Source organism: Oncorhynchus mykiss, chromosome 11 (genome assembly GCF_013265735.2).
Source record: "Oncorhynchus mykiss isolate Arlee chromosome 11, USDA_OmykA_1.1, whole genome shotgun sequence".
NCBI classification, from domain to species: domain Eukaryota; kingdom Metazoa; phylum Chordata; class Actinopteri; order Salmoniformes; family Salmonidae; genus Oncorhynchus; species Oncorhynchus mykiss.
This window is the reverse complement of record NC_048575.1, coordinates 78,477,794-78,497,084: the sequence shown is the minus strand read 5'-3', so window position 1 is coordinate 78,497,084 and position 19,291 is coordinate 78,477,794. Positions and strand designations below refer to the sequence as shown.

The following is a 19,291-nucleotide window of genomic DNA, read 5'->3' as shown; positions in this document are numbered from 1 at the left end:
TTTCTTTAAAAAACAGTTATTTAAGAAAGACAGACTCCTGCCCTGCATGCTTCCAATACCCTCCCTGCATGCTTCCAATACCCTCCCTGCATGCTTCCAATACCCTCCCTGCATGCTTCCAATACCCTCCCTGCATGCTTCCAATACCCTCCCTGCATGCTTCCAATACCCTCCCTGCATGCTTCCAATACCCTCCCTGCATGCTTCCAATACCCTCCCTGCATGCTTCCAATACCATCCCTCCCTCCACCCCTCCTTCCTTTCCTCCCTCCCTCCCTCTCTCCCTCCCCCCTCCCTCCTTTTCTCCCTCCCTCCCTTCCTCCCTCCCTCCCTCCCTCCCTCTTTTCCTCCCTCCCTCCCTCCCTCCTACGCACTGACCTGGTTTTGACAGGTGGTTTTGACAGGTGTAACATACTTTATAAGCTTGAATTACCTGTTTCTCTCACCGTCAATGACTCAACTGGTGAAACAACTTTCAGTATCATAGTGACTACCCACACATGGATTTGTATTTATTGATACTTCTTATATTAAACACAAATAAGTTTACACATGTAGACTGTTAGCCGATAAACATCTGCCTGTGTAGAACAGCTGTGCTGTGATATCACAACCACCAGGTGCCGCTGTTGTGCCTTTTTCAAAACCAAACACCACACAGACAGTCCTTTCCATCTATTGTCTGTATAGCCTACAGTATGTAATGGAACTCAACGACAATGAGATATCGCTGCTGGTATTAGTTTTTGATTTGATTTATTAGGATCCTCATTAGCCAACGCCAATTGTGACAGGTAGTCTTGCTGGGGTCCGACACATAACGAAAAATACATTACTGACAAAATACTTCACAATTTAGATACATTTAAAAACGTTAACATGTAGTGTGTGTGTGTGTGTGTGTGTGTGTGTGTGTGTGTGTCAGTTACACATACATGTCAGTACATACACACAACAAGTAAGTCACATGTCAGTACATACACACAACAAGTAGGTCACATGTCAGTACACACACACCACAAGTAAGTCACATGTCAGTACAGACACACAACCAGTAAGTCACATGTCAGTACAGACACACAACCAGTAAGTCACATGTCAGTACAGACACACAACCAGTAGGTCACATGTCAGTACAGACATACAACCAGTAGGTCACATGTCAGTACACACAACCAGTAGGTCACATGTCAGTGCAGACAACCAGTAGGTCACATGTCAGTACATAAACACAACCAGTAGGTCACATGTCAGTACAGACAACCAGTAGGTCACATGGGGGAGAGGCGTTGTGCCGTGAGGTGTTGCTTTATTTGTTTGTTGAAACCAGGTTTGCTGTTCACTTGCACTATATAAGAGTTCCATAAACTCATAGCTATGTATAATACTGCACTCATAGCTATGTATAATACTGTACTCATAGCTATGTATAATACTGTATAATACTGTACTCATAGCTCTGTATAATACTGTACTCATAGCTATGTATAATACTGTATAATACTGTACTCATAGCTCTGTATAATACTGTACTCATAGCTCTGTATAATACTGTATAATACTGTACTCATAGCTATGTATAATACTGTACTCATAGCTCTGTATAATACTGTACTCATAGCTATGTATAATACTGTACTCGTAGCTATGTATAATACTGTATAATACTGTACTCATAGCTATGTATAATACTGTACTCATAGCTATGTATAATACTGTATAATACTGTACTCATAGCTATGTATAATACTGTATAATACTGTACTCATAGCTATGTATAATACTGCATAATACTGTACTCATAGCTATGTATAATACTGTACTCGTAGCTATGTATAATACTGTATAATACTGTACTCATAGCTATGTATAATACTGTACTCATAGCTATGTATAATACTGTATAATACTGTACTCATAGCTATGTATAATACTGTATAATACTGTACTCATAGCTATGTATAATACTGCATAATACTGTACTCATAGCTATGTATAATACTGTACTCATAGCTATGTATAATACTGTATAATACTGTACTCATAGCTCTGTATAATACTGTACTCATAGCTATGTATAATACTGTACTCGTAGCTATGTATAATACTGTATAATACTGTACTCATATCTATGTATAATACTGTATAATACTGTACTCATAGCTCTGTATAATACTGTACTCATAGCTATGTATAATACTGTACTCATAGCTATGTATAATACTGCATAATACTGTACTCATAGCTATGTATAATACTGTACTCATAGCTATGTATAATACTGTATAATACTGTACTCATAGCTATGTATAATACTGTACGTTTCCTTACATTTGTTAAAAAGAAACAAGTTTGCAAAATTATGAAGGAGCTTCCTTTCCTTATAGTATTAACCACTAGATGTTTTCTAACCAGGCAAGTCAGTTAAGAACAAATTCTTATTTTCAATGACGGCCTAGGAACAGTGGGTTAACTGCCTGTTCAGGTGCAGAATGACAGCTCGGGCATCTTCCGGTTACTAGTCCAACGCTCTAACCACTAGGCTACCCTGCCGCCCCTGTCAGCAGTGGTCTAGTTTACTAGTACTGGTTGTTATTAGGGACAAGCCGATCCTCCATCCCAAAGTGCAGCACTTACGGGCAGACAATGTGTGAAGTACGGACTTTTGCTCCCTATGCAAGCTGCAAACCATGCATGACCTCAGCTCAGTTGGTAGAGCATGACACTTGTGGGTTGTTTGTTTCTAGTCCCACGGGGGCCCAGTACGAGAACAAGTATGCATCTGCTAAATGACCAAAACATATATACATATATATATATATATACAGTACCAGTCAAAAGTTTGGACACATCTACTCATTCAAGGGTTTGTCTTTATTTTTACTATTTTCTACATTGTAGAATAATAGTGAAGACATCAAACCTATGACTTTCCCACATATGCTGAGCACTTGTTGGCTGCTTTTCCTTGACTCTGCAGTCCAACTCATCCCAAACCATCTCAATTGGGTTGAGGTCAGGTGACTGTTGAAGCCAGGTCATCTGATGCAGCACTCCATCACTCTCCTTCTTGGTCAAATAGCCCTTACACAGCCTGGAGGTGTGTTTTGGGTCATTGTCCTGTTGAAAAACAATGATAGTCCCACTAAGAGCAAACCAGATGGGATGGCGTATCTCTGCAGAATGCTGTGGTAGACATGCTGGTTAAGTAAAGTCTAAATAAATCACTGACAGTGTCACCAGCAAAGCAACCCCACACAATCGCACCTCCTTAATGCTTCATGGTGGGAACCACACATGCAGAGTTCATTCATTCACCCACTCTGCATCTCACAAAGACACGGTGGTTGGAACCAAGAATCGCTAATTTCCAACGGTCTAATGTCCATTGCTCGTGTTTCTTGGCACAAGAAAGTCTCTTCTTCTTATTGGTGTCCTTTAGTAGTGGTTTATATATAGCAATTCGACCATGAAGGCCTGATTCACACTGATCTCCTCTGTACAGTTGATACTATTACTTGAACTCTGTGAAGCATTTTTTTGGACTCCAATTTCTGAGGCTGGTAACTCTAATGAACTTATCCTCTGCAGCAGAGGTAACTCTGGGTCTTCCTTTCCTCACGAGAGCCAGTTTCATTATAGAGCTTGATGGTTTTTGCGACTTCCCTTGAAGTTCAACGTTCATGTATTAAAGAAATGATGGACTGTCGTTTCTCTTTAATTATTTGAGCTGTTCTTACCATAATATTGATTTGGTATTTTACCAAATAGGGATATCTTATGTACACCACCCCTACCTTGTCACAACACAACTGATTGGCTCAAACGCATTAAGATGGAAAGAAACTCCACAAATTAACTTTTAACACACCTGTTAATTGAAATGCATTCCAGGTGACTACCTCATGTAGTTGGTTGAGAGAATGCCAAGAGCGTGCAAAGTTGTCATCAAGGCAAAGGGTGGCTACTTGGAAGAATCTTAAATATAAAATATATTTTGATTTGTTTAACACTTTTTTGGTTGCTACCTGATTCCATATGTGTTATTTTATAGTTTGTATGTATTTACTATTATTCTGCATTGTAGAAAATATTAAAAAAATAAAGAAAAACCATTGAATGAGTACTTGTGTCCAAACTTTTGACTTGTATTGTAAGTGCTGGCACAGCTTATACACTAGGAAAGTGAAACTCACATTTTCACAGCCATTGCCCTGCAGCAATATCATAAAAATAATCTCTAGAGATTCATCATACGAATACATCTGTTGAATGAACAGGCTTTCCATTGAGTGTGATATTATTACAATAATACAATATTGTTGGTTTGAATATTTTTTTCCTCATGAGAACAGCCTTTCCTGAAGGCCCCCTAGTAGTGTCACAATATAATATAATGTAGTATGGCCCTTTGTGATGAGGTGCCAGTTGGCACCAGTTCATACTTTCTCTTTCCCATCACATGTTATTCCAAAGGGTGCGAGCATGATGAGCAGCAGATTGCTCAAAGTGTTCCCATATGATAGAAAACGAGAGTGATCTCTGCAGAAAACCATCGGAAACAAATCGTCTCTGTCGCCATCTTACTTCCTCAGCCATGTCTGCCTCTGAAACCTATTCATTCCATTTCAAAACGGTCCTCTGGGGACCGAAATATCTGTTCATTTATATCTATATCTGAGCCATAATGAAACAAAGAAGTAGGTTTGCTTCAAGCTAATGCAACAGGAGAGAGAGAGAGAGAGAGAGAGACACACAGAGAGAGAGACTGAGAGACAGAGAGAGACAGAGAGAAAGAGACAGAGAGAGAGAGACAGTCAGATGGAGAGAGACAGTTAGAGAGAGAGACAGTCAGAGAGAGAGACAGTCAGAGAGAGAGAGACAGACAGAGAGACCTGCCAAGTGCATGACCATATTAGATACACATATTTCCCTCAGATTACACAGATCCACAAAGAATTCTAAAACAAACCCAATTTTGATAAAATCCCATATCTACTGGGTGAAATACCACAGTGTTCCATCACAGCAGCAAGATTTGTGACCTGTTGCCACGAGAAAAGGTCAACCAGTGAAGAACAAACACCATTGAAAATATAACCCATATTTATGTTTATTTATTTTCCCTTTTGTACTTTAACTTTAATTTGCACATCATTACAACAGTGTATATATACAACACTGTGTATATACATAATATGACATTTGTAATGTATTTATTCTTTTGGAACTTCTGTGAGTGTAATGTTTACTGTTAATTTGTTATTGTTTATTTAACTTTTGTTTATTATCTATTTCACTTGCTTTGGCAATGTTAACATATGTTTCCCATGCCAATAAAGCCCCTTAAATTGAATTGACAGAGAGACAGAGAGAGAGACAGACCATGTGCTCACCCCTGACCGTCAACAGATACCAGACCTTGGTCAAATACAAATGTGAAAGCTAGAATTAGAATCAGTCATTCTAGTACTATGCCATTCGCCAGCAATACAATACTGTCTCTCTCTCTCTCTCTCTCTCCATAATCAGTGGATATGTCTGGCGTACCAACAAGATGCCAAGACACAGTGACCAATCTGGGGGATTTCTGCTTGTGACCTGCATGCTATGATTTTTTTTTTAAAATGTTATGTTTACGGTTGGTTATCTTTTCCTGTAAAAGACGACGCTAAGAATTTCCCTTGGCCTTTGTTGGTAATCATTTCAGACTGGGGATGACATCCCTTCCCACCATAAAACAATCAGAGGGTTATTTGGCTCAGGGTTATTGTGTGCTATTTGAATGGGAACTGGTTTGTCGTGATGCCAATGTAGGAGGTAAATACAAACAGACAGACAGCCGCTATCAATGGAAAGCTTTATCAAAGATATGCTTGGTTCACTTCTATTCTACACGATTACCTGAAGGGGTTTTTCCTGTGTTTGCGCTGATGAAATTCCCTGTACTGATACAGAAGAGATACAGATTTGTTCATGTGTTCACAGGTAGACTACAAGAATAATAGAATAACCCTGTTTCCTGTAAATCAGATGATTCCATGACTCTACGCAGGTGTGACTAGACTCAAACTGGATTTTTAGTCTTCGGTCCAAACGGAACACTAACCCTACTACACTGTCTACGGCCCGCTCTCAACCACCTGAAGGACATTCTGGAACAGGGCATTCTCATTTAGATGTCAAACCCACCACTGGTGTGGGTTTTGCGTTTTACATTGGTTGGATAACATGAAAATAGTTATCCGACCAATGTAAAACGCCTGGAGTTTGCTAAACGGCAGTTGGACTTGGGATTGGAACTGGTGCGTTGGTCAGATGACATGAACACAGAGCTCTATGGCCACGCGTACCAGTGTTAGGATTGGCTTCGAAGTGAGAATGCATGAGCAGAAAATAACCCCATTACCTACTGTTTAATATGGTGGTGGATCTTTGATGTTATGGGGCTTCCACTGGTCCTGGGACCCTTGTTGAACTTTACCCAGTACCAGGACATTTTAGCCAAAAACTTGGTTGGCTCTGCCAGGAGGCTGAAACTTTGCTGCAAGTGGTTCCCTCTTCACCGTAATGGTCTTGATCCATTTGGTTTGGTTAGGGACCAACACGAACAAACGCTGTTGACCTCCTAGGTCAAGAACATGTGATGCAGAGCCACGTGAAAGCTGTGACCGATTCACCTATGGATTCAGGTGTGTGTGTGTGGATTCAGGTGTGTGTGTGTGGATTCAGGTGTGTGTGTGTGTGGATTCAGGTGTGTGTGTGTGGATTCACACTTCTGGAGGGATGCTTAAGGACCTCTTGACCAGGTGTATTCAACTCTGACCCTACGAGGTCCGGAGCCTGCTGGTTCTCTGTTCTACCTGATAATTAATAGCAAAAGCAGTGGAACTGGCTTCGAGGTCCAGAGTTGAAGTTTTAGGGCTTTAGACAATCAGCATCCTGACTGTTTGGGTCAGACTGTCTCACCTCACGTGTCAAACCTGTTACTACTATCTGTCTATGATGTAGGTCAGAAATGTCTTAATTTGTTCTCATGTGAGGCTTCCAGCCCTGTGGTTTTGGGGAAGTGGCAGCTTCCAGACTTGTGGTTATAGGGTAGTGGCAGGTTCCAGACCTGTGGTTATGGGGAAGTGGCAGGTTCCAGCCCTGTGGTTATTGGGAAGTGGCAGGTTCCAGACCTGTGGTTATGGGGAAGTGGGAGCTTCCAGACTTGTGGTTATGGGGAAGTGGCAGCTTCCAGACTTGTGGTTATAGGGTAGTGGCAGGTTCCAGACCTGTGGTTATGGGGAAGTGGCAGCTTCCAGACCTGTGGTTTTGGGGAAGTGGCAGCTTCCAGACCTGTGGTTATGGGGAAGTGGCAGCTTCCAGACTTGTGGTTATGGGGAAGTGGCAGCTTCCAGCCCTGTGGTTATGGGGAAGTGGCAGGTTCCAGACCTGTGTTAACTAGTCTGGAGGGGGGGTCTCAGTGTGGTGTGTTAACTAGTCTGGAGGGGGGAGGATCTCAGTGTTGTGTATTAACTAGTCTGGAGTGGGGGGGGGGGTCTCAGTGTGCTGTGTTAACTAGTCTGGAGGGGGAGTCTCAGTGTGCTGTGTTAACTAGTCTGGGGTGGTCTTAGTGTGGTGTGGCTGATACCTACCTACTACACTGATGTAGAAGGACAGGTACACAGGCGAGGAAAGACTGGTTGATCAGTTTGTTGCCCTCTGAATCCACCAGGTTGAACCTGAGAAGGAGACGCTCCCTCCTTTCTCTCCCTTCTCATGACTGTACTCCAAAAGACCTGCAACACACACACACACACACAATGTAACTTTGCATGGATGATTGAACATCTCATTTGAGATATAAAAAATTAATTTAAATTTTTTTTTTTTACTTTAAACTTCTTTGGGATAGGGGGCAACATTTTCACTTTTGGATGAAAAGCGCCCAGAGTAAACTACCTCCTACTCAGTCCCAGATGTATTAGTATGTATTAGTTGTATTAGTATTGGATAGAAAACACTCTGAAGTTTCTAAAAACTGTTTGAATGATGTCTGTGAGTATAACAGAACTCATATGGCGAAAACCTGAGAAAAAATCCAAACAGGAAGTGGGAAATCTGGGGTTTGTAGTTTTTGAACTCAGCCCCTATCGAATTCACAGTGGGATATGGATTATTAACTTCTTATGGCTGCAGGGGCAGTATTGAGTAGCTTAGATAAGGTGCCCACAGGTGCCCAGAGTAAACGGCCTGCTCCTCAGTCCCAGTTGCTAATATATGCATATTATTAGTACATTTGGATAGAAAACACTGAAGTTTCTAAAACTGTTTGAATGATGTCTGTGAGCATAACAGAACTCATATGGCAGGCAAAAACCTGAGAAAAAAAATCCAAACAGGAAGTGGGAAATCTGAGGTTTGTAGTTTTTGAACTCAGCCCCTATCGAATACACAGTGGGATATGGGTTATGTTGCACTTCCTAAGGCTTCCACTAGATGTCAACCGTCTTTAGAACGTTGTTTCAGGCTGCTCCTGTGAAGTGGGACCGGATGAGAGCTCTTTGAGTCAGTGGTCTGGCAGAGAGCCACGCGCTGGACACGCGCATTTCACATGCGAGCGACCTGCGTTCCATTACTTTTCTACAGACAATGGAATTCTCCGGTTGGAAGATTATTGAACATTTATGATAAAAACATCCTAAAGATTGATTCTATACTTAGTTTGACAAGTTTCTTCGACCTGTAATATAACTTTTTGAACTTTTCGTCCGTCTGGAACTGAACGCGCATTTGGATTTGTTTACTAAACGCCCTAACAAAAGAAGCTATTTGGACATAAATGGACATAAATGATGGACATTATCGAACAAAACATTTATTGTGGAACTGCGATTCCTGGGAGTGCATTCTGATGAAGATCATAAAAGGTAAGTGAATGTTTATAATGCTATTTCTGACTAATGTTGACTGCTCAACATGGCGGATATTTCTTTTGGCTGTTTTGGGCTCTGAGCGCCGTACTCAGATTATGTTTTTTCTGTAAAGTTTTTTTGAAATCTGACACAGTGGTTGCATTAAGGAGTAGTGTATCTAAAGTTCCATGCATAACACTTGAATTTTCATGAACATTTATAATGAGTATTTGTGTGAATTCATGTGGCTCTCTGCACAATCACTGCATATTTTAAAACTACTGAACGTAACGCGCCAATGTAAAATTAGATTTTGTTATATAAATATGCACTTTATCGAATGAAATATACATGTATTGTGTAACATGAAGTCCTATGAGTGTCATCTGATGAAGATCATCAAAGTTTAGATATTAATTTGATCTCTATTTGTGCTTTTTGTGACTCCTCTCTTTGGCTGGAAAAATGGCTGGGTTTTTCTGTGGCTTGGTGGTGACCTAACAGAATCGTTTGTGGAGCTTTGCTGTAAAGCATTTTTGAATTCAGACACTGTGGCTGGATTAATGAGAATTTTATCTTTAAAATGGTGCCTAATACTTGTATGTTTGAGAAATTAGATTTATGAGATTTCTGTTGATTTGTATTTGGCGCCCTGCAATTTCCGCTAGCGGAACCCCAGTCCTAGACAGGTTAAGGGTTTATTTTAACAGATACTGTAGGAGTGCAATGCTCTGTCACTGTTAAAGAGGCGGACGAGACAGATTGACAGTAAATGAAGAGAAAGTCACAGAAGGAAAAAAACATGAGAGAAAGAAAGAAAGAAAGAAAGAAAGAAAGAAAGGAGGGAGGGAGGGAGAGAGAGAAGAAGAAGAAATTAAACGGCCTTGGATGAGATGCATTTACGGGACGAAGGCGGAGACTTTCACTTTGTTCCAAGTCAGAGTGAAAGTGAAAAAGACAGTATAAATACACCTGTAGTACCTGGCAGCGTCCTCACTCTCTCTGAGCTTCACACACCTGAACGACCTGCCTGAAACACAGCACAATCAGCAGCATCACCTGGCAGCGTCCTCACTCTCTCTCTCAGCTTCACACACCTGAACGACCTGCCTGAAACACAGCACAATCAGCAGCAACATGACATCTCAAGTGGCAGCACTTCTCTTCGTCGCGACAGTGTGCTTGGGCTATGCATCAGGTAATAGACGCACGCGCGCACGCACGCACGCACGCACGCACGCACACACGCACACACACACACACACACACACACACACACACACACACACACACACACACACACACACACACACACACACACACACACACACACACACACACACACACACACACACACACACACACACACACACACACACACACACAGAGAAGTATTCCGTTCTGTGATTGATTTCGAAACTGCCGCTAGACTTTAGAATCTAGAAATAGAGCCTGGTCTGTGTCTGACTAGGATAATACTATATTGGCTTCCACACAGACGAATCCTGTGTGAAATCATCTTCAACACTTAAGAGGACATTGGCTTAAACTACATGACCTCCTTGAGGAAGTGCAGCTCTTCCAGAGGCAGTTTATATCTGTAAAAGGGTTTTACTCAGTTCCATTAAACATGTGTTTGGCCTTTAATGAGTTTTCTGGTAAATTATGTTGTTTCTCATCAGCGAGGGTCACTCATATTGATCTCTCTCTCTCTCTCTCTCTCTCTCTCTCTCTCTCTCTCTCTCTCCCTCTCTCCCTACCTCAGCATTCTCTGAGGTACCCGTGGATTGCTGTCTCCTCACCACTGAGACACGTTTCCCTCGCCACTTCAAGATGGTCTCCTACCTCCTGCAGACCACAGAGAAAGGCTGTGACATCGATGCCACTGTGTGAGTGTCTTGCTCTTTAAGACAAATTACTTCTCTTCCACCTGATACTCAGGCTGAATTCAACTTTTATACGACACACATTATAACAAGAACACGATTCCAAGTGTAGTACAATCCCTATGTTTAGAAACCACATTACTTACAGTTAAGGCAAGTTTCTGGTGTTGTCTTACACTCCTAAGCAGTTTGGAGGCCTGCCAGATTCTGCTCTCCGTCAGCGGCTCACTGATCTCCTTATGTGGTCTCTGGAGCACTTTTTGGCAACCACTTAGTCTGATATCACTCTGAACCTTAACGATTGTCAACTTCTGATCTGTTCCCTCCAGGTTCATCACTAAGACAGGGGTGAGATTGTGCACGCCCCATCCCACAAAGAGCAAGTGGGTGGCAGACTACATCAAACGTCTGGAGCGAACCATCTCCCTCTGAATAGCTGATACACCTCAGCAGTAAATGAGGTAAGCATTTACTATACCAACGAGATAAATATGTACAAAACCTTTCGAGATTTATTCCTGAGTGTGTTTCTACGTCAGACTTTATTATTTGCTTTCTGTTCTTGTCTCTTTCCCCTAGGCTCATATTTAGGCTAAATTATATAGTTGTTTTAATGTTCTGCAGTGTTTTCATTCACAGCTCTCCCCTTTAACCAGCTCTGTAGGACTACATATCCTGTTTGTTAAGAATTCTTATCCCTTGTGCCGGTCTTCCACACAGGATGAAAACAGCAGATTGAGACCAGAAGAGGAATGAAGGAGAGGAGTGGAGAAGAGGAATGGAGGATGTTATTTGATGGGGACAACTGAAGACGATACACAATTGTCCTGTCTTCAGCCACATTCATTTCAACCTTTTTTTTTAACCAGATACTGTAGTAGACTATTCGTCAGCAGTACATGATGTAAATGCATAGAACAGGAAGAAAATACATCAAACTGGATTTAAAAATTGGATATTCATGTAGTAAAATGTGTTTATATGGTTCGGTGGTTTTTGATTGTGATGAGTAACTGAAATATGGACCACACAACTGATAAGATTTTCCCAATGCCTGATGTGTATATCCACATTTGTTTTTGGTGCTACTGACGTTTTAAAACTATTATTTTTTTTAACTCTGTCTGTGAATAAAAGTACAAATTACTATTTCAATAAAAGATGAAGTAAAAAAAAAACTTTTGCCTTATCTGAGCCATGAATCTTCCAAAATGGTTTGAATTGTTCCGAGTAACTGACCAGAGCTCATAAGACCCATTTAATCATTTACACTAACATGGTCTAGTATGCATAATAAAGTTGATGGCAGTTTTGGAGCAGTGGTTTCTTCCTTGCTGAGTGGCCTTTCAGGTTTTGTCGATATAGGACTCGTTTTACTGTGGATATAGATACTTTTGTACCTGTTTCCTCCAGCATCTTCACAAGGTCCTTTTCTGTTGTTATGGGACTGATTTGCACTTTTTGCACCAAAGTACGTTCATCTCTAGGAGACAGAACACGTCTCCTTCCTGAGCGGTATGACGGCTGTTTGGTCCCATGGTGTTTATACTTGCATACTATTGGTGGTACAGATGAATGTGGTACCTTCAGGCGTTAGGAAATTGCTCCCAAGGATGAACCAGACCTGTTGAGTTCTTAACATTTTTTGTGAAATCTTGGCTGATTTCTTTTGATTTTCCCATGATGTCAAGCAAAGAGGCTTGAGTTTGAAGGTAGACCTTGAAATACATCCACAGGTACACCTCCAATTGACTCAAATTATGTCAATTAGCCTATCAGAAGCTTCTAAAGCCATAACATCTTTTTCTGGAATTTTCCAAGCAGGTTTAAAGGCACAGTCAACTTAGTGTATGTAAACTTCTGAGCCACTGGAATTGTGATATGGTGAATTATAAGTGAAATAATCTGTCTGTAAACAATTGTTGGAAAAATTACTTATGTCATGCACAAAGTAGATGTCCTAACCGACTTGCCAAAACTATAGTTTGTTAACAAGACATTTGTGGAGTGGTTGAAAAACGAGTTTTAATGACTCCAACCTAAGTGTATGTAAACTTCCGACTTCAACTGTATAACAGTGCCAGTATATACAGTATATACAGTATTTACAGTATATCACAAAACTGAGTACACCTCTCACATTATTGTAAATATTTGAGTATATCTTTTCATGTGACAACACTGAAGAAATGACACTTTTCTACAATGTAAAGTAGTGAGTGTACAGCTTGGATAACAGTGTAAATTTGCTGTCCCCTCAAAATAACTCAACACACAGCCTTTAATGTCTAAACCGCTGGCAACAAAAGTGAGTACACCCCTAAGTGAAAATGTCAAAATTGGCCCCATTTATCCATTTTAAACAAAATAGTCCAAATTGGTGAAGTGAAATGAAAAAAATGACAAGTTAATAATTAATTCTAAAAAAAAAAAAATGTAAAAGGGATGCGTGCATATGTATTCACCCCATTCGCTATGAAGCCCCTAAATCAAATCAAATGTATTTATAAAGCTGATATCTCAAAGTGCTGTACAGAAACCCAGCCTAAACCCAAATTAGCAAGCAATGCAGGTGTAGAAGCACAGTGGCTAGGAAAAACTCCCTCGAAAGGCCAGAACCTAGGAAGAAACCTAGAGAGGAACCAGGCTATGAGCGGTGGCCAGTCCTCTTCTGGCTGTGCCGGGTGGAGATTATAACAGAACATGGCCAAGATGTTCAAATGTTCATAGATGACCAGCAGGGTCAAATAATAATAATCACAGTGGTTGTTGAGGGTGCAACAGGTCAGCACCTCAGAAGTAAATGTCATTTGGCTTTTCATAGCCAATCACTCAGAGTATCTCTACCGCTCCTGCTGTCTCTAGAGAGTTGAAAACAGCAGGTCTGGGACAGGTAGCACTTCCAGTGAACAGGTCAGGGTTCCATAGCCGCAGGCAGAACAGTTGAAACTGGAGCAGCAGCACGGCCAGGTGGACTGGGGGCAGCAAGGAGTCATCAAGCCAGGTAGTCCTGAGGCATGATCCTAGGTCAGGGTGTGACGAGGGTGGGTATGCTATTTTTTGTATTGTCTAGGGTTTTTGTATGTCTAGGGGTTTGGTAGGTCTAGGTAATATGTATGTCTATGGTGGCCTGATATGGTTCCCAATCAGAGGCAGCTGTTTATCATTGTCTCTGATTGGGGATTATATTTAGGTGGCCATTTTCCCTTTTGTGTTTGTGGGTTCTTGTTCTATGTTTAGTTGCCTGGCTGCACTATTCATATTAGCGTCACGGTTCATTTTGTTATTCTGTTCAGTGTTCAGTCTAAAAAATAAAGAAGAATGTACGCATACCACGCTGCACCTTGGTCCGATTCATACGACGAACGTGACACTGGGACACCAGGTGGGTGCAATTAAGGATCAGGTAGAAGATGAAACCAGCAGGCTCTGTACCTCGTAGGGTCAGAGTTCAATACCTCTGGTAAACGGTAATAGAACAAAAATGAATGAAACTAAAGGGATCTGTTTTTTTTTGTTGTTTAAAAAATACTTTGCTACAATGACACACTTAATGAGATGTGTCATCTTTAGTTGTGGACACTACATCACAGCACTCCCTCTCTTTCTCTTGGTCCTCATGTCACGCCCTGATCTGTTTCACCTGATCTTGTGATTGTCTCCACCCCCCTCCAGGTGTCGCTTATTCTGTAGCAGCACAGAAGTAGACTACAAATGCATGCTGGGCCAGGCATGCCTTCAGCTCGTGAAGTGAGCTCTATTGGAGCGAAATTGGGGAAGAAGAGAAAGCCAGCACTCCAGCCTTTGGGAATCTCACTCCGCGCTCGAGTCAAATTGGGCATGCTCTGCTCCAGCTCCACTCACATACTCTGATTGGAGTCCAAGGTCCCTCCCCCACTGTGTTTAGAGAAGGAGACAAGGAGAGAGGACACAAGGGATTGCATAAAGATAAATTGATATAGAGCCAATGATCCAGACACTGTGCAGTTCCCTTATGCGCAATCACTCCCCATATGATATATGGCCTACACATACTGTACCTAGATTCATGACCTGACACTTGTCTGGGGTTATATTCTCCTGTTGTTGGAGCCACTGGCTTATCTGATCCTGTTTGAGAACAAAACAGACTGGAGTCTGGGGAATTACCCAACTCAGTTTTAGAGAAACCACTTCCACTTCTAAGAAACGTTTCTATGAAAATGCAACTATCTCTGTAGAGTAAATTGCGGTTTTATTACCTTTAAAAAATACTTACTGTAAATCCTGCAACACGCTGCGAATGAGCAAATATTTGTGCTTATTTCTCTCGACTTGAGAGGAACGTCAAATTTCAAAGTGTTCAAGGTTAAGTTCAGCCACTAACTCTGAATTTCAAAGGTTAAATTTAGGCATTAACTCAGAATGGTTAAGGTAAGGGTTAAGGTTTGGGATAGGCTTAAAACAAACATCTCAAAAATAACATTCTATTACTGGACTCAAACTTGAAACCTTTGTAATCAGAAGCAGATACTTACACCCATCCACGTCCACAACGCCTTAGGAAACCTACTAGATGGTAACAGCATTCAGTTGCCCTTATTTTCCACCTAATATCCCAGCGTCTTCAGACACAGATCGATGTTGAATACTGACGGGTGACCTGGCTGAGAAAACTATATTATTTTTTTGATCAGTTTTGGCGCAGCAACATGTTTTTTTTTTTGTTGTGCGAAACTGCTGTTAGTTGACAGTTTGAGCATCTACAAATCATCTACAAATCATCTACAAATCATCTACAAATCATCTACAAATCATCTACAAATCATCTAAAAAAAAAGGTAGTAATCAGTGTTGGAAGAGAAGGAATTAGGCTAAGCCTCACACACAGGTTACTAAAGACAGTAGGTTACTAAACACAGTAGTCAACTAAAGACAATGTTACCATAGAGCGTAGGTTACCAAAGACAGTAGTTTACCAAAGACAGTAGGTTACCATAGACAGGTTACTGAAGACCGTAGGCTACTAAAGACTGTAGGCTACTAAAGACAGTAGGTTACTAAAGACAGTAGGTTACCATAGACAGGCTACTGAAGACCGTAGGCTACTAAAGACCGTAGGCTACTAAAGACAGTAGGTTACTAAAGACAGTAGGTTACTAAAGACAGTAGGTTACTAAAGACAATAGGTTACTAAAGACAGTAGGTTACTAAAGACAGTAGGTTACTAAAGACCGTAGGTTACTAAAGAACGTAGGCTGCTAAAGACAGTAGGTTGCCAAAGACAGTAGGTTACCATAGACAGGTTACTGAAGACAGTAGACTACTGAAGACAGTAGGCTACTGAAGACAGCAGGTTACTAAAGACAGTAGGCTGCTAAAGGCAGTAGGTTACTAAAGACAGTAGGCTGCTAAAGGCAGTAGGTTGCTAAAGACAGTAGATTACTAAAGACAGTAGGTTGCTAAAGACAGTAGGTTACTAAAGACAGTAGGCTGCTAAAGGCAGTAGGTTGCTAAAGGCAGTAGGTTGCTAAAGGCAGTAGGTTACTAAAGGCCGCAGGTTACTAAAGACAGTAGTTTACCAAAGACAGTAGTTTACCAAAGACAGTAGTTTACCAAAAGACAGTAGTTTACCAAAGACAGTAGTTTACCAAAGACAATATGATACAGAAGACAGTAGGCTACTAAAGATAGTAGGTTACTGGATGTGTAAAGCAATCCATTATTACTAGCCTGGATAACAAGGTAGGTTGCACAGGATCTGTAAAACAATCCATTATTACCAGCCTGGATAACAAGGTAGGTTGCACAGGATCTGTAAAACAATCCATTATTACCAGCCTGGATAACAAGGTAGGTTGCACAGGATCTGTAAAACAATCCATTATTACCAGCCTGGATAACAAGGTAGGTTGCACAGGATCTGTAAAACAATCCATTATTACCAGCCTGGATAACAAGGTAGGTTGCACAGGATCTGTAAAACAATCCATTATTACCAGCCTGGATAACAAGGTAGGTTGCACAGGATCTGTAAAGCAATCCATTATTACTAGCCTGGATAACAAGGTAGGTTGCACAGGATCTGTAAAACAATCCATTATTACTAGCCTGGATAACAAGGTAGGTTGCACAGGATCTGTAAAACAATCCATTATTACCAGCCTGGATAACAAGGTAGGTTGCACAGGATCTGTAAAACAATCCATTATTACCAGCCTGGATAACAAGGTAGGTTGCACAGGATCTGTAAAACAATCCATTATTACCAGCCTGGATAACAAGGTAGGTTGCACAGGATCTGTAAAACAATCCATTATTACCAGCCTGGATAACAAGGTAGGTTGCACAGGATCTGTAAAACAATCCATTATTACCAGCCTGGATAACAAGGTAGGTTGCACAGGATCTGTAAAACAATCCATTATTACCAGCCTGGATAACAAGGTAGGTTGCACAGGATCTGTAAAACAATCCATTATTACCAGCCTGGATAACAAGGTAGGTTGCACAGGATCTGTAAAACAATCCATTATTACCAGCCTGGATAACAAGGTAGGTTGCACAGGATCTGTAAAACAATCCATTATTACCAGCCTGGATAACAAGGTAGGTTGCACAGGATCTGTAAAACAATCCATTATTACCAGCCTGGATAACAAAGTAGGTTGCACAGGATCTGTAAAACAATCCATTATTACCAGCCTGGATAACAAGGTAGGTTGCACAGGATCTGTAAAACAATCCATTATTACCAGCCTGGATAACAAAGTAGGTTGCACAGGATCTGTAAAACAATCCATTATTACCAGCCTGGATAACAAGGTAGGTTGCACAGGATCTGTAAAACAATCCATTATTACCAGCCTGCTGAAACGGCGATTTAAAACCCTCAATGGTGTCTGTCCCTCCTACCTGAGGTCAAGCTTTTCCACAACTGAGGGGCTTTAATAGAGAATGCAAAACCCCCCTAATTGGTCCTGCATCTACTGTAGGTACATTATGCTTGGTCTTGAATTTGGTACATTAAGCAGACAGACTCCTTGGTCCTGCATCTAGGTATATTTAAACAGACCGACTCCCTGTTCCAGCATCTCGGTATATTTAAGAGACCGACTCCTTGGTCCAGCATCGAGGGACATTAAACAGACCGACTCCTTGGTCCTGCATCTAGGTATATTTAAACAGACCGACTCCTTGTTCCAGCATCTCGGTATATTTGAGAGCCCGACTCCTTGGTCCAGCATCGAGGTACACTAAACAGACCGACTCCTTGTTCCTGCATCTAGGTATATTTTACAGACCGACACCGTGGTCCTGCATCTAGGTATATTTAAACAGACCGACTCCTTGGTCCTGCATCTAGGTATATTTAACAGACCGACTCCTTGGTCCAGCATCTAGGTACAGTAAACAGACCGACTCCTTGGTCCTGCATCTAGGTATATTTAACAGACCGACTCCTTGGTCCTGCATCTAGGTATATTTAACAGACCGACTCCTTGGTCCTGCATCTAGGTATATTTAACAGACCGACTCCTTGGTCCAGCATCTAGGTACAGTAAACAGACCGACTCCTTGGTCCAGCATCGAGGGACATTAAACAGACCGACTCCTTGGTCCTGCATCTAGGTATATTTAACAGACCGACTCCTTGGTCCTGCATCTAGGTATATTTAAACAGACCGACTCCTTGTTCCAGCATCTCGGTATATTTAAGAGCCCGACTCCTTGGTCCAGCATCGAGGTACACTAAACAGACCGACACCGTGGTCCTGCATCTAGGTATATTTAAACAGACCGACTCCTTGGTCCTGCATCTAGGTATATTTAACAGACCGACTCCTTGGTCCAGCATCTAGGTACAGTAAACAGACCGACTCCTTGGTCCAGCATCTAAGTACATTAAACAGACCGACTCCTTGGTCCAGCATCTAGGTACATTAAACAGACCGACTCCTTGGTCCTGCATCTAGGTATATTTAACAGACCGACTCCTTGGTCCAGCATCTAGGTACAGTAAACAGACCGACTCCTTGGTCCAGCATCTAGGTACATTAAACAGACCGACTCCTTGGTCCAGCATCTAGGTATATTTAACAGACCGACTCCTTGGTCCTGCATCTAGCTATATTTAACAGACCGACTCCTTGGTCCTGCATCTAGGTATATTTAAACAGACCGACTCCTTGGTCCTGCATCTAGGTATATTTAAACAGACCGACTCCTTGGTCCAGCATCTAGGTATATTTAAACAGACCGACTCCTTGGTCCTGCATCTAGGTATATTTAAACAGACCGACTCCTTGGTCCTGCATCTAGGTATATTTAAACAGACCGACTCCTTGGTCCTGCATCTAGGTCTATTTAACAGACCGACTCCTTGGTCCAGCATCTAGGTACATTAAACAGACCGACTCCTTGGTCCTGCATCTAGGTATATTTAAACAGACCGACTCCTTGGTCCTGCATCTAGGTATATTTAAACAGACCGACTCCTTGGTCCTGCATCTAGCTATATTTAAA

The 19,291-nt window shown here is 41.5% G+C and overlaps 1 protein-coding gene across 1 annotated transcript; it reads left to right on the top strand.

Moving 5' to 3' along the window:
- The first annotated feature begins 9,882 nt into the window (after window positions 1–9,882).
- LOC110536450 (C-C motif chemokine 4) lies at window positions 9,883–11,969 on the top strand. The gene is made up of 4 exons (XM_021622215.2): window positions 9,883–10,098; window positions 10,666–10,789; window positions 11,116–11,247; window positions 11,507–11,969. Exons 1-3 carry the CDS (start codon window positions 10,038–10,040, stop codon window positions 11,216–11,218), a joined length of 288 nt encoding a protein of 95 aa, XP_021477890.1. The 5' UTR covers window positions 9,883–10,037; the 3' UTR covers window positions 11,219–11,247; window positions 11,507–11,969.
- Window positions 11,970–19,291: the final 7,322 nt, after the last annotated feature.

Coding starts and splice junctions, on each gene's coding strand:
- LOC110536450 (XM_021622215.2), top strand. CDS start 10,038: ATGACATCTCAAGTGGCAGCACTTCTCTTCGTCGCGACAGTGTGCTTG. Junction 10,099..10,665: donor GTGCTTGGGCTATGCATCAG/GTAATAGACGCA, acceptor TCCCTACCTCAG/CATTCTCTGAGGTACCCGTG. Junction 10,790..11,115: donor TGTGACATCGATGCCACTGT/GTGAGTGTCTTG, acceptor TGTTCCCTCCAG/GTTCATCACTAAGACAGGGG.